Here is a 13129-nt window from a genome sequence, read left to right as displayed (position 1 = left end):
GAATTATCCAGTCCAATCCATCCTAGAACATGTCTTCCCTCGACCGACCTTTTATGTGCTAGTTAATCCGATTGTAGCACCAAACGAATCCACAAAATTCTGTGACTTGCAATATGTCTTCAGGAGGAAACAATGACAAAACCACTTAAGTTCTGTTATTTTCTCCTTTTTCCCAGTTTATCTGAGACCAGATAACTTGCCGTATACACAATTGTGGTTCGAAAGGGTCACTCTAAGCAATAGTTACGCTACCGGGTGGCCCTAGATTGGCCTTACATTTGCCTAAAGATGCACGGCCTGGCATGGTCTACATTTTTTGCGAATAGTAAGAACATATACATCTGTCATCGACAATTGCAATGGAAACTTTTGCCGCCAAACTTTTTGTGGAACGTAAGAAGGAACAAATCCAATTATGGAGAAATTATCTTCTGCCTATGTAAGCGATCGCAAGACAAACTTTACCGGGAAGTTCCTGGCAAATAGAGGAAATTCCAAACTCGATAGAGAGTTCAGATTAACAGCACAAATTAACTTCCGCTTGTTTCTCTAAAGAGAAGAATGAAAAAAGAAAAAAAAAAAAAAAGGCTACAATTACATACTAACACATAACAAATTTCTGTCAAGCTACAACCTAGGACAGTGTCGGAATCATAAACCGAACAAATTTCTAGCTCCGACGTGGCATTAATATCTTCGTCTTTGTTTGTTCTTGGATAGACTATGTAACATTTGTGTTGTTAACATTAAAAATTTTGAGTGTGAACAAGAATTAGAGATGTGGTGTCGCCGATGGCGTTCGGACATGGTAGACCATAGGACTTATGTTGCGTTCGGTCAATAGATGCCAGCCATTTCGTTTAAGTTCAGTCAAATTCTGCCGCACTTTAATTGAAATTCGGTGGGCCGAACTCTTATACCGCCTAAGTGAAAGTTAATTCACAACGTTGGGACTACTTTTCCTACCAGAAGATCATCCGCTGTTATAATATTGTTTTCCATCAATAAACACATTCATCCACAACATGTTAACATTTAACCCTTAAGTTTTCCGAGTCGAGATAGATTAATTACTTATCATTTACCACTCATTGGGCTACAACTTCTGAGATTGTTGCATCATCGATGGAACAAGCTTCTAGCCGCGGTGTGGGATTAGTTTCTTCGTCTTCGTTTCTTTTTGAGAAGGCTGGAATTTTGGGATTTTCCATTGTAGCTCCTTCATTTTGTAGCATTGAAGAAATTTCCAACATCGAAGGCCTATCGTTTGCATTTTCTTGAACACATAGGAGAGCAATTTGCAAGCATTTCATCAATTTGCATAAAGAATGTGTATCGTAAAGTGCAGGATCCATAAACTCCATCCCTTTGCCTTGTTTCCAAAGTAAATATGCCTGAAATCGTTGAATGTTTCACACCATGTAATTGAAACGCAAAGATTTAATTCGCAGAAAAACCAAAGTAAATATTAATTCTGAAGTAACTGTGGTGGTTGAAGAAACTTACGTATTCTAGTAGGTTTAAGTCTTCATCTGAACCATAATAGGAGGCATTCTTCTTGCCACTTATGATCTGTAGAAGGAGAACTCCGAAGCTGTAAACATCTGATTTAGTGGAGTACAAACCTTTCTTAACGTATTCTGGTGGTACGTAACCACTGCATAGAATGATTTAGAAGAATTACTAATTACGTACACAATGAAATAAGCTCAATTAGAGAGTATAGCTTCTATAAGAAACAGAATCACGTACTATGTTCCAACAATTCGACCTGTATTTGCTTCGAGTACATCCTTTGCGAAAATTCTGGCCATACCAAAATCCGAGATCTTAGGCCTCATCTCCTCATCAAGTAAAATGTTGCTAGCTTTCAGATCGCGATGGATGATTGTCAATCTTGAGTACTCTTGGAGGTAAAGAAGTCCCTGAGTAACCCCTTCGATAATTTGAACCCGCTTTCTCCAATCCAATTCATATCTTCTAACAGGAGCTACATTTAGACATATATTTTCCAATCAGTTCTGCATTGAAATGTATCAAAATGCATGGGTCATTAGAGACAGCATACGAGGATCATATGCTAATAGGCTTTTTATTATATTTAGCTTAAAGGTTTGTGGCACAGAAAACAGCAAAATCTGGTATTGAGTTACCAAAGAGGTAGAGGTCCAAGCTTTTCTTTGGCATGTACTCGTAAATCAGCATTTGCTCATGGTGTTCGATGCAAAATCCCAAAACCCTAACAAGATTTACGTGTTGTAGTTTTGCGGTGAGCATGACCTCGTTCTTGAACTCCTCAAATCCTTGAGTTGAAGCTTTTGATAGTTTCTTCACAGCAATTTCTTGTCCATCTGGCAATACTCCTTAGTCAGTTAAGCATACACTCATGGTTAGCAGCACGTTTAATGGTTTTGAATCTTCCAGTAACATGCTTATTATAAAAGTTTACCTTAAAAACGGGGCCATAACCGCCCTCTCCAAGCTTATTTTCAATCGAAAATCCACCCGTTGCCGCCCCAACGTCAGCAATGCTAAATATTTTCAGATTAGGAACGTTGCTGTTGAATTTTCCAGCTGTGTCTGCTATATCATTTGCCCTGGATTCTGATTCCTTAGCTGCATAATTTTTAGGAAACAAAATGGTTAACAGAAAAAGTCCAAAATAATAATCCTAAAACGTAAATATTTAAAGCTTCAATACTTTAGGCCAAATAAAAAAAGAAAGAAAAGACGTTCTGCACAGAGACAGACTATAAGCTATATACATTTTGATTTGTGCAGTCTCATGCGGAAGTAACTCAACGCGGAGCCTAGCACGAGAATAACTGAAGCTATAGTGGTCAAAACGATTACAAGAAGTCTCCGTTTGTTTTGTCCATTGCCTCCACCCTCTTGAGCTGTGAGCATATAAAATTCATCGTTACAAGTCGAAAGGAATGCATTGCTGGGAAATTAAAACAATCATATTGTTAATCTTCATTCAACAAACAAAACCAAAATATTTTATTGTCCTCTCTTGACTGCTAATTTCTAACTTTTTTCAAATAAATATGCAGAAGCGTTTGTCCACGCTTGTTTTTGGTACCTGCAGCTGCAAGAGAAAGCACCCAATTATCATCAAGTGAGACCTGCCAGATGAAGTATCCAAGCAATTTCTGCTCCTTAGCATAAGAAACTTTTATTTTCACAACTTCAGCATCATCGAAACCGATCCAAGCCGAACCGATCACACAGTACTTCGCTACATAAGTAGCATTGTAGACTATGTCAGCCCCATATCTATCAATGTAGCCTTTGATATCCTTGTAGCTCATCGATCCAGCCTTGGTAATAGCAGGACCTTTAGCCGGTGATCCAATAGCGCTGTCCCTGGGATTGCTTAGCGTCCAAGCATATCCATAGAAAGGCAATCCCAAAACCAGTTTGGAAGCAGATAATCCCCTGCCAATCCATGATTTGATACCATAGTCCGTGCTCAGGTCACTCGATGGATCGTATAGTGCTGCATGAGCACCAGTGAAATTGGTCCGCTGAGGTACGTAATAGGCATAGGCAACGACATGTACCCAGTTCAAGTTGTCCCGGATTGATTCAACCGGGTATGTGAAGGACTCAAAATCTGGCCTGTACAGCACGGAAGCAGTCAAAATCAGTGGTGTTTGGCTCGTTTTTGCGGCTTCGGAAGCGACAGCTGCCCGCCACTCTTCAAATAACTTCCCCATATTGGTCATGTCCGAGCTTGTGTTAGCTGAAGCCCAACAAAAGTCTAGGCCTAGGAAGCCATAACGCCTTGCGAAAATTATCGAAGAATCAATGAAAGACTTTCTGTGAGAAAAGCTACTGAGCATGGTTGAAAAGACACCGAAGTCTGCGTTAAAACCGCCAATGGAGACGAGAGTAGTGACTGATGGGTTCCTTCGCTTGACGGTTGGCGTGAAGGTGGAGTAATACTGCTCCGGGGAGGAGGAAGAGAGCTCATAGGATGATGAGTTAACATCTGTGTAAGCGTAAATAAGGTGAGTGAAGAGCGGAGAGTTGATGTCGGAAATAGGGAATTCGCTGCCGGAATACCAGTATGCAGCTTTGATCCAAGATTGTGCCTCCGAAGGTTGGAATCTAAAAGCAAACAAAATATGGAAAAAGAAGAAGAATGGTAGAACTAAAAATTTGGATACCATTGAGAACGGCAAGATAGTTGATGTAAGCGGCGGAAATAGATTTTTTTAATTTTATTTTTTTTGTCAAAGCGGAAATAGAATTTCAGGTTGCGAATCGATGAATGATGACTGTATTTAGAAAAGAAATGTTGCACATGACAATGAGTATAATGTGGACATCGACAATGAAAAACCAGCAGTCGGCAGGAACAAATTAAGAGAATAGGGCAATCAAAAGGGATTGATACATTAAAACTTGAAAAGTATGGGTAGATGAAAAGTATGGGTACATTAAAACTTGAAAAGTATGGGTAGATGAAAAGTTATGATCTCCACAGAGACGAGTAGAAAACATGCCTCATGAATAAATAACAACATTAAGGTCAATGTCACCGGTGCAATTCGTCTCCATAAAATTAAAATATTGGGTCAACAAATTAATAAAATCAGATGTTGAAAAGTCTTCCACGGCCTCGACGTTGATTGGGAATATCCATCCACCACCACTCACATGACCAACTTCGGCACCCTTCTCACCGAATTGCATGCAGCCGTGGCCAATGAGTCGCAGACATCTGGGAACACGGCATTGCTTTTAACCGCAGTTGTACATCGCTCAGCAGATTACAATTACCCATTTGAGTCCATATCAAACAGTACGGACTAGATCAATGTCATGGCTTACGACTGTTGAATAAATATCAACAATCAATGATAAGTACGTCGCTCAGCAGATTACTACACTATAAATTACCCCTTTGAGTTCATATCAAACAGTCTGAACTAGATCAACGTCATGACTTACGATCGTTGGATAAATATTAACAATCAATGATAAGTACATCGCTCAGCGGATTACTTCACCATAAATTACCCCGTTGAGTCCATATCAAATAGTCTAGACTAGATCAACGTCATGGTTTACGACCATTGGATAAATATCAACAATCAATGATAGGTACATCGCTCAGCGGATTACTACACCATAAATTACCCCCTTGAGTCCACATCAAACAGTCTGGACTGAATCAACGTCATGGCTTACAACTGTTGGATAAATATCAACAATCAATGATAAGTACATTGCTTAGCGGATTACTACACCATAAATTACCCCTTTGAGTCTGTTTTAACTATTAAAACAAATTTTTATCAAAGATTTGAGATTTTTGAATTTGAAAATATTAAATTAACAATTAAAGAAACTTAAAAGTTTGAAAATAAAGGCAGCAAAGAAGAAAAACGTTTTTATAAAATTAACAATTTAGAGAAATCTAGGGTTTAGCCGTCACTGTCACAATCCTATGCAATTCTATCAATTACTTATGAATTTCCACATACATGCTTTGAAGGTTAGGTTTTCCTAATGCATATTTTTCTTGTGATGTTCAAGCAAAAACGTATATCTAACATGTAATCTGTCTGTGATGTTCAGATCAAATATAAACATGCAAGACTCATTAAGTTTCGTGAAAACCCTCTGAAAAACCATGCAACCCTTAAGAGCGTGATGTTCGTCTTAAGTGAACTTACAATTACCAATGACAAGAAGCCCTCCTTAATTTCAAGGTGATATTCCAACAGAAATTGCATCAAATTACTTGTCTAAATATTCTAATGGTGATCAATTATTAAAATATATAGATAGTTTTAATCGCGTTGATTAATAATTCAAAGCAAGCATGCATCCATTCATAAGCAAATCAATAAAATCACATGTTCATGCTAAGGCTTATGGCCTAACCCTAGCAAAGGAATTAGTTACGCATACTCATAATAAAAATCAATAAAAATATTCTTAGAATGAAAACACCTTGAAGTAAACCCTAGCAAAGTTCTCTGTCTCCAAAGTTGAATAAAGGAAGCGTAATCTAAAACTAAGAACGGCAAAGCAATATAATTGCTAAGCCATCGCACAAACCCTAAAACATAAGTCTCTTATTCCAACTAGGAAACTAAATAATAAAATAAAATACTTAGAAAATAAAGTCCTAATTAAACTAGGAAAAACTGCAAGGGAACTATCCAGCCATGTTTTAGTCTCAAACATCCTCCAAAAGGCCACGAACCCATCAGAGGTCATCTTGGACTCCAAAAAAGCAATTCAAGCCCACAACATCAATATTCTAGCACCGCACATTGCCCCTTTATTTTATTGCCAGAAAATCATTGCTTAGTAGAAAAATCTAATATTTTGATACGATCAAGCTAACTGACTCATGAACGTCCTCAAACTAAAATTACTCCATAATTCGTCCATTTGACCATGTTTTGCTCCAGATGAAATCGAAAGTCCTATATTGAAAATACAATTTAAAGTATTAAAATTCTTTCAAAATAATTACTAAAACATAATAAGAATAGAGTAAAATATATAATATAAAATTGACTCATCAGAATCCATATCAAACCGTCTCGATTGGATCAACGTCATGGCTTACAACTTCTATGGCTCTACCTGGAGTCAAGCAGAGCCAACACTGGCCCACTTGCTGCGTTAGACAATGCCACAGCCAGCCAAATTAACGGGAATGCCGGGATCACATCTTGGATTGGGGCAGGTGTGGCTGCCAACAAGATAGTCCTAGGCCTTCCGTTCTATGGCTACTCTGGCGCTTGGTCAACGCCGATGACCATGGACTTTTTGCTCCGGCTGATGGACCCGCTAATGCAGGGACAGATGGGACCATGGATTACAACCAGATAAGGGATTTTATCAGCCAGAATACGGCGGAGACGGTGTACAATGCGACGGTTGTAACAAACTATTGCTACTCCGGGACGACAAGGATTGGGTACGATGATACGGAGAGAATCTCTGCCAAGGTTTCATATGCCAAGGAAAAGGCACTTCTTGGATACTTTGCTTGGCAAGTCAGTGGTGACGACAGCAATTGGGCTCTTTCTCAAACAGGTTGGTGGATGGTAACCCATTTATTTTTGAAACGTCTCTCCTACACGTGGCAAAAGCATGCACGACACGATAACAAATTAACATCTTTTTGATTGACCGTCTATGTTTGTTGTTGTTGCAGCTTCAACTACTTGGGGATGAACATTGCTGATACATTTACCCACAACTACACTATATTTGTAGACAAAATACCTTGCAATAAGGGCTAATGAGGCCAAATAAACAATAACCGTTTTTTATATATCTATTGTGCTATGAGTCTATGACTTCTTCTTTTTTTTCTCAATTGATACTCTACTAATTTCGTCAATTGTTTTGTTTGCCAGTCACTAATAGAAGAGTCATTTAGTATTACGGTCTAGTGATATTCTTATTTATTTTTAAATGATAAGTCTTAGATTCGATTCTCGCCATATGTAAGTTTGAACCACATTATTACTAGCCCATTGTGAGACTAAAGCCAACCCATTCCCCTTAATGTAGAAAATATCGTTTGTGCTAAAAAAAAATTAAAAAAGAAAAGAAAAAAACAGGTGAATGCCATACTAATATGACTTTTTAAGGCTATGATTAATGTGACCTCACACACCAAATAATAGTAATAAGCGGACTTGAACATCTTATCGGGGATCTATCCAAACCAATTACTTATAATGTTAAATTCGGCATTTGAAAATTGTATCTATGATTCTATGTGTGTCCACAAATCATTTGGGAAACTTGTTTGAAAGATTTTAAAATCATTTGCCGTGCTAGTTTAATAATGCATTTTATGTGAATAAAAAACTTACATATGATAATACAATGTTAAATTAAAGTGTCATGTGACGGTAAATTCTAAAATAATGGTGATCTTTACCACATTATTGATTATTGAATAAGTTTGATTTAATCTATTTATTACATAAATATAAAAGGAAATTGTTATTAACATTTCAAAATTCTCATTTTATATGAGATTTTTTGAGTACCAATAACACTTCCCATATAAAAATGTAATATTATCTAACAGTAAATAATAGGACGTGCTACAATTCGGTTGGCCTACAAATGAATCCAACCGTGTTCTCTACCCGCTTCGCGTCCCCACCCTCGCTCCAACCACATCGCCGCGCGCGCTTCCATGGCCTCCGCCGCAGCTCGCAGCTCGCAGCTCGGCTCGTATAGCAATCGTCGACGACGTCGTAAGTCTCTCTCTCCCTCACTCTCTGTGAATTTCCGAAACCATCGCGGGTTGGTTAAATTAAATTTCGTTTTGTATTTCTCTAAATTTTCAATTTTTTGTTTTGGGTTTTGTGAAGCATGGTCGGAATCTAGAAGAAGATACGAAAGCACTTGAACTGCTGCAGGTACTTGCATTTTCCCCCTCATCAGTATTTTCTTCAACTTACAAAAAAAAAAAAAAAAAAAATCGAGAAAGTTAAAATCTTTGTTTATTTGGGATTATACAAATTTGTGTTAAATATTAGAAACCCTTTTGCCCGAATTTTATGTTTCTAATTCGGGACCGGGTTATACATATTTGCCCGATTATATTGAAAAATTGTATGTCCTACCAAGAACTCTAGTAAAAGTTTGTAACTTTATATCGAACTGCAGCCGGATTTGGTTCTTTTTACAGGCAGGTTTCATTCTCCCTGACTATTTCGTCTACCATATGTTTTTCGGTGCTTCCCGATTGGTGAGCTGAGTAACTAGTAACTTTGGTTGTTTGATAAATTCATGACATGTCCCCAAGTGTTGTAATTGTGCAGATAAATTTGTTATCACAATATAGCTAAACCGAGTTTAGACACTTAAGCCATGTGTGGTCATTTTTACGTCATGGTTGTGCACTATCGTGGCTGCTGAGTTTTATTTGTTTTGTGAAATCTGTAGTTTACCTTCCTTTGTCTATTTTGGCCTTTCCCCTTCCTCCATTTTGTTCAGGTGATTTTGGTGAAGAGAACGTTGAACTCGTTAAGAGCGTTGCAAATCTTGATTTTGCTAAAGCAGTCATTTTGGGAAACCATGATGCCTGGCATACAACACAGTTTTCTGGAAAGAACACTGTTTCTCTTCTTTTTTTTTTTTTTTGTATTTTTCTTAATTATTCCTTATGCTTAAAGTTTAGGGTTCTTCAGACACCCTAAATTGTGCGGTGCATACGTGCCTTTGCGTCACGTGTGTTGATGTAATGCTGATTCTTAGTCCATGATAATCTGGTTACTTTAATATTTGATTTCAAATATCAGGAAAAAAGACGGCGTTCAACTTCAGCTAGAATGGTGAGTTTGTCGTATCTTAATGATTGTCAAACATTCTAAAATTGCTATATCTGTTGCATTTTTGTGTACCCATTATTACTTAATGTTCCATTGAAATATGATATCTTTACTGTTCTAGATGTCATTCTTACATAATATGCTTGTAATATTCAGTCTCGGTGAGGAGCACGTAGGTTATCGGTGTTTGGACTATCCTACATTGAAGCTGAGCGTTGTTGGTGGATGACCTTTTTCTTGTGGGGGAAAGAACTTATTTCGACAAAAGCTCCTGTCTACAAGGTGTGTAATGTTTCAAGCAGTTCTTGATGAAACATGAAACGAGAATTTTATTGATTTGTTTGCTTTCTTATTCAAAAAACAAAAAATATAGTTGGCCCCGATACAAAGTAGCATCCAAGAATTTTGTACTCGTTTTTTATGATACTATGCATGAATCACATTTATCATGCAAATTCTTCGGAGAAAGTGTTTTCCACAATAGTGGCTTAAATTCTGACTTAATGTGCTGAAACATCAACCACTTAGGTTTGGGGTCCAAGACATGGATGGAAGTGCTAAGAGAATATGCAAAGCAGCTTCGGGCGCGCCTGAGGATCATTTGGTCATGTTTCTTGCACATAATGGACCCACAGGTTTATCAGTCTGCTGAAACAAATCATAATCAGGCTTTTGGAGCCAAACTTGTCACTTCATTTAAATGCAGATTTCTGAGTTCACTCCTTGTGCAGGTCTTGGTTCTAACATGGATGACATATGTGGAAAAGATTGGGTGTTTGGAGGTGGAGATCATGGTGACCCAGGTAATCTGATTCGAACCTCTTCACTCAATCACTGCAATGGCTTTTGTTATGTTTTTAAACGTAGTGACACATAATCGATGTGACTTTCCTACTCGGCCCTTTAGGTTGCTGCATGTTAATCATGACCTGATGAATCTAAGAGGCATGTCATTCATGTGGTTTGTTAATCTAAGTCGAGATTTAATAACATAAGCATTGTTCGTCCGGTACAGATCTAGCATAAGCCTTGTCCCTCTTAAAAGAAACTGGCAAAATCTGTGCTCCACTGGTGGTGTTTGGTCGCATGCATAAAGAGTTAGCAGATGGAAATGGTCTTCGGAAAATGATTGTGGTTGGAGATGACAATACTATATACCTCAATGGGGCAATTGTTCCTAGGGTTAAGAGACTGAATGTTGAACGAGGCACACCAGAGTCCTGTGGCACCATGCGCGCCTTCACTTAGTGGAGATCTTGAACGGAACAGTTGATAATATGGTTGAAAGTTGGGTATCAGTTGCCGGCGATAGGATCACATTGGAAGAGGAGCACTTCTTGTTCAAAAGTGGCGGTTAAAATTCGCCGAAATTGGATGTTAATTTGAGCCTGATTGCATATGTAAGTACGTTTTCTGTCCACAACTGTGTTACAAGATATCGACTCCGATGCAAAAGGAATATGGTTGTTTAACCCCGTTGGATGTATATGCTATTAGGGTTCCAAGACAAATCATGTTTGTACGAGGAACATGAAACTCCTTTCAGTAAACTCTTATTTAACCATTAATCTATTTTCTTGAGTATTGATCTATTCGAAGATATTTCAATTCGAGTGCAACTGCAAGAGGATTTCAGGTACACTGTTCTAAGAAACTGACTTAATTCATGTTTACATTTTACAGGATTTCTCCCTTTTGCAATTATGTCCCCCTTTCTTTTTCTTTCCTTTCGTTTTCCCTTGGTGCACAGATTCCAAAGCGGTGTAAGGCCTTTTTGACTCAATATTTTTTGTATTGGTTGGTGCATGCACTTAACTAAAGACCTACCCTGTCGTTAATTCACTTATGAAATGTTGATCCAAATCACAATTATTACTCTTAATTTGTCGAACTTTAGTCCTAATCTAGTGAACTAATCATAGGGGTTTAATTCAAGAGAAATGCTAAGTAGACTGTCTTACAAGTGGGACTCTTTATGGATTCTCTGTCATTTCATCTTTTAGTACAACGGTTCATAATATTGGCACGAGAATTGACGTTAAATTGTGAGGTGGTAGAGAATCCATGAAAAATTTCACCTTGGCATTTCTCTTAATACAATGAGATCATGATTATGATTACAGCTGTCCAACAAACAACCTAAAGCCTTATCGACAATGCCCAAATTTGTAGAAATAAAAGTGTCCATATTATTGCGTGACAACTTAAATATTTCATCAAACAGTTGATGAATATCATCATCTTTATTCTATTGAGCTTTCATGTTCTTTGATGCCTTGAATTTATTTTTTGGCAGGTCCAAACCGAGTACAGGGCACTAAATATGGATCAATGGATGCATTTTTACCGTTTTTGTAATGAGGTAAACTTGTGTTTGCTTTTATTTTCTCCAGAAATTCCGGTTCCTATTTTGTTGTTTCTTTACACATTTTAGTTTCTTCTTCTTTGGCTTGAAATCCTAGCCGTGATTTTGGGAGGCTAAACAACATCACTCGATCAAGTAAAAGATTATGATAAGACTCCTTCGTGTAAAATATTTGGTATCACATGAAAAACTACGAGTTCGGATTGTTGTTTCTTTAGTTTTGGCTGATAAGTTTTCCAGACCTGAAAAATTATGATTCTGATCAAGCATGGCCGGTGATTTTTGATAACTTTGTTGAATGGGTGAGAGACAAGCAAAGCTAATTCCGGCATCCTTACATTCCCTTTTGTTAGAATACACCGGTTACTCTAAGAAGGTCAAAGAAATCTCTCCTCCTAATTCTTTCCGTTACTTTCCATCGGGGGTTAATATCTTGATTAACTTAAATTGCATCCCTTATTTTCCAAGAAGAATGTTTTAGTTCTACATACTGCCCTTTGCGATTATGTGGATCGATTGAGATGAACATTTTCCAAAATATAAATTGAATGCGGCTCTTGATCAAATAAAATAACAAATCTCCAATCTACTTAGATTCATGCTACAAATAAAATAATTAAGGTTCATTTCAATAATCTAAACACTCGCTAATCACTCGATGAATCGATGCTTTACATACTAAATATGAAACAGGTGCGAGTTTCCGGTACGGAATTCGATCTTTTTATCTTCTCATTCGTCAAGAATCCATGACTTTGAAGCTGCAGTTTTAAAACAATTCATTTGTTAAGAAATTGATTTGGAAGCTAAATTAAGATTCATGCAAAATTAGGATTTAACTAGCAAAAATGTCCGCGCTTCGCAGCGGATTTTGGGATCTTAACCCAGAATCTATCAAAATCACTTCAAAATAATTCAAAAATTAATCAAAGCAACTTAATTTACATTGTATAATAAGTCTTTCAGTTTCATCTAGATTCTATTGGATTTGCATTAAAAGCCTATGTACCATCAAAATAGCTAATTTCTAAGTCCTAAATATATACAATTTACATGATTTTTTATGTATTCTACAACGTACTTGTTTAATTGTCCCAAATGTGTAGTAGTAGTTGTTGGTGATGTGGCAAAATGCACCTGCACAGAAATTCAAAACTAAATCCTGATTTGAGATTGTGCTTGTTTAATTTCTAAGTTTTACCTGTTAAATCATGGTGAATCAATATGACAATATCATAAATACCTTTTTTTTAACTTTTTGGGATTGAAGTCAAGCCGAGTCATCTGTGATGCCGCAGAAAATTCTTGCAATTTCAGCAATCTAAACAAAGAATGTATAAGCATAAATAATAAAGTATTTGGGATCAAATAAGTTTGTTCACACTTACAGTGAGGCCACGGCCATCGGAGCCAAGTCATAAAAGAGCAA

At 37.3% G+C, this 13129-nt stretch overlaps 1 protein-coding gene and 2 pseudogenes across 1 annotated transcript; 2 read left to right on the top strand and 1 right to left on the bottom strand.

Annotated features, from left to right (window-relative positions):
• Nucleotides 1-481: 481 nt before the first annotated feature.
• LOC137738602 (putative cysteine-rich receptor-like protein kinase 20) lies at nt 482-4413 on the bottom strand. Its single transcript, XM_068478122.1, has 7 exons — nt 3086-4413; nt 2766-2897; nt 2401-2616; nt 2154-2363; nt 1753-1990; nt 1507-1657; nt 482-1394 (listed from the first exon to the last, which is right to left on the bottom strand). The coding sequence occupies exons 1-7, from the start codon at nt 4176-4178 to the stop codon at nt 1089-1091; spliced, it is 2346 nt and encodes a 781-aa protein (XP_068334223.1). The 5' UTR covers nt 4179-4413; the 3' UTR covers nt 482-1088.
• A 26-nt stretch (nt 4414-4439) lies between these two features.
• On the top strand, nt 4440-7373 carry LOC137738452 (class V chitinase-like; annotated as a pseudogene).
• Nucleotides 7374-8194: 821 nt separating this feature from the next.
• LOC137738354 (uncharacterized) lies at nt 8195-11696 on the top strand (annotated as a pseudogene).
• The last annotated feature ends 1433 nt before the right edge of the window (nt 11697-13129 follow it).

Source organism: Pyrus communis, chromosome 1, assembly GCF_963583255.1.
Source record: "Pyrus communis chromosome 1, drPyrComm1.1, whole genome shotgun sequence".
NCBI classification, from domain to species: domain Eukaryota; kingdom Viridiplantae; phylum Streptophyta; class Magnoliopsida; order Rosales; family Rosaceae; genus Pyrus; species Pyrus communis.
Note: the sequence above shows the minus strand (reverse complement) of the source record. Positions and strands in the feature narration are given on the sequence as shown.

What these genes read in the sequence shown, in the direction of transcription:
- LOC137738602 (XM_068478122.1), bottom strand. Translation starts at nt 4,178, where the DNA reads ATGGTATCCAAATTTTTAGTTCTACCATTCTTCTTCTTTTTCCATATT. An exon ending in GAGACTGCACAAATCAAAAT is followed by an intron (nt 2,617 to 2,765) that starts GTATATAGCTTA and finishes AAAATTATGCAG; the next exon opens with CTAAGGAATCAGAATCCAGG. An exon ending in CTTGGACCTCTACCTCTTTG is followed by an intron (nt 1,991 to 2,153) that starts GTAACTCAATAC and finishes GTCTAAATGTAG; the next exon opens with CTCCTGTTAGAAGATATGAA.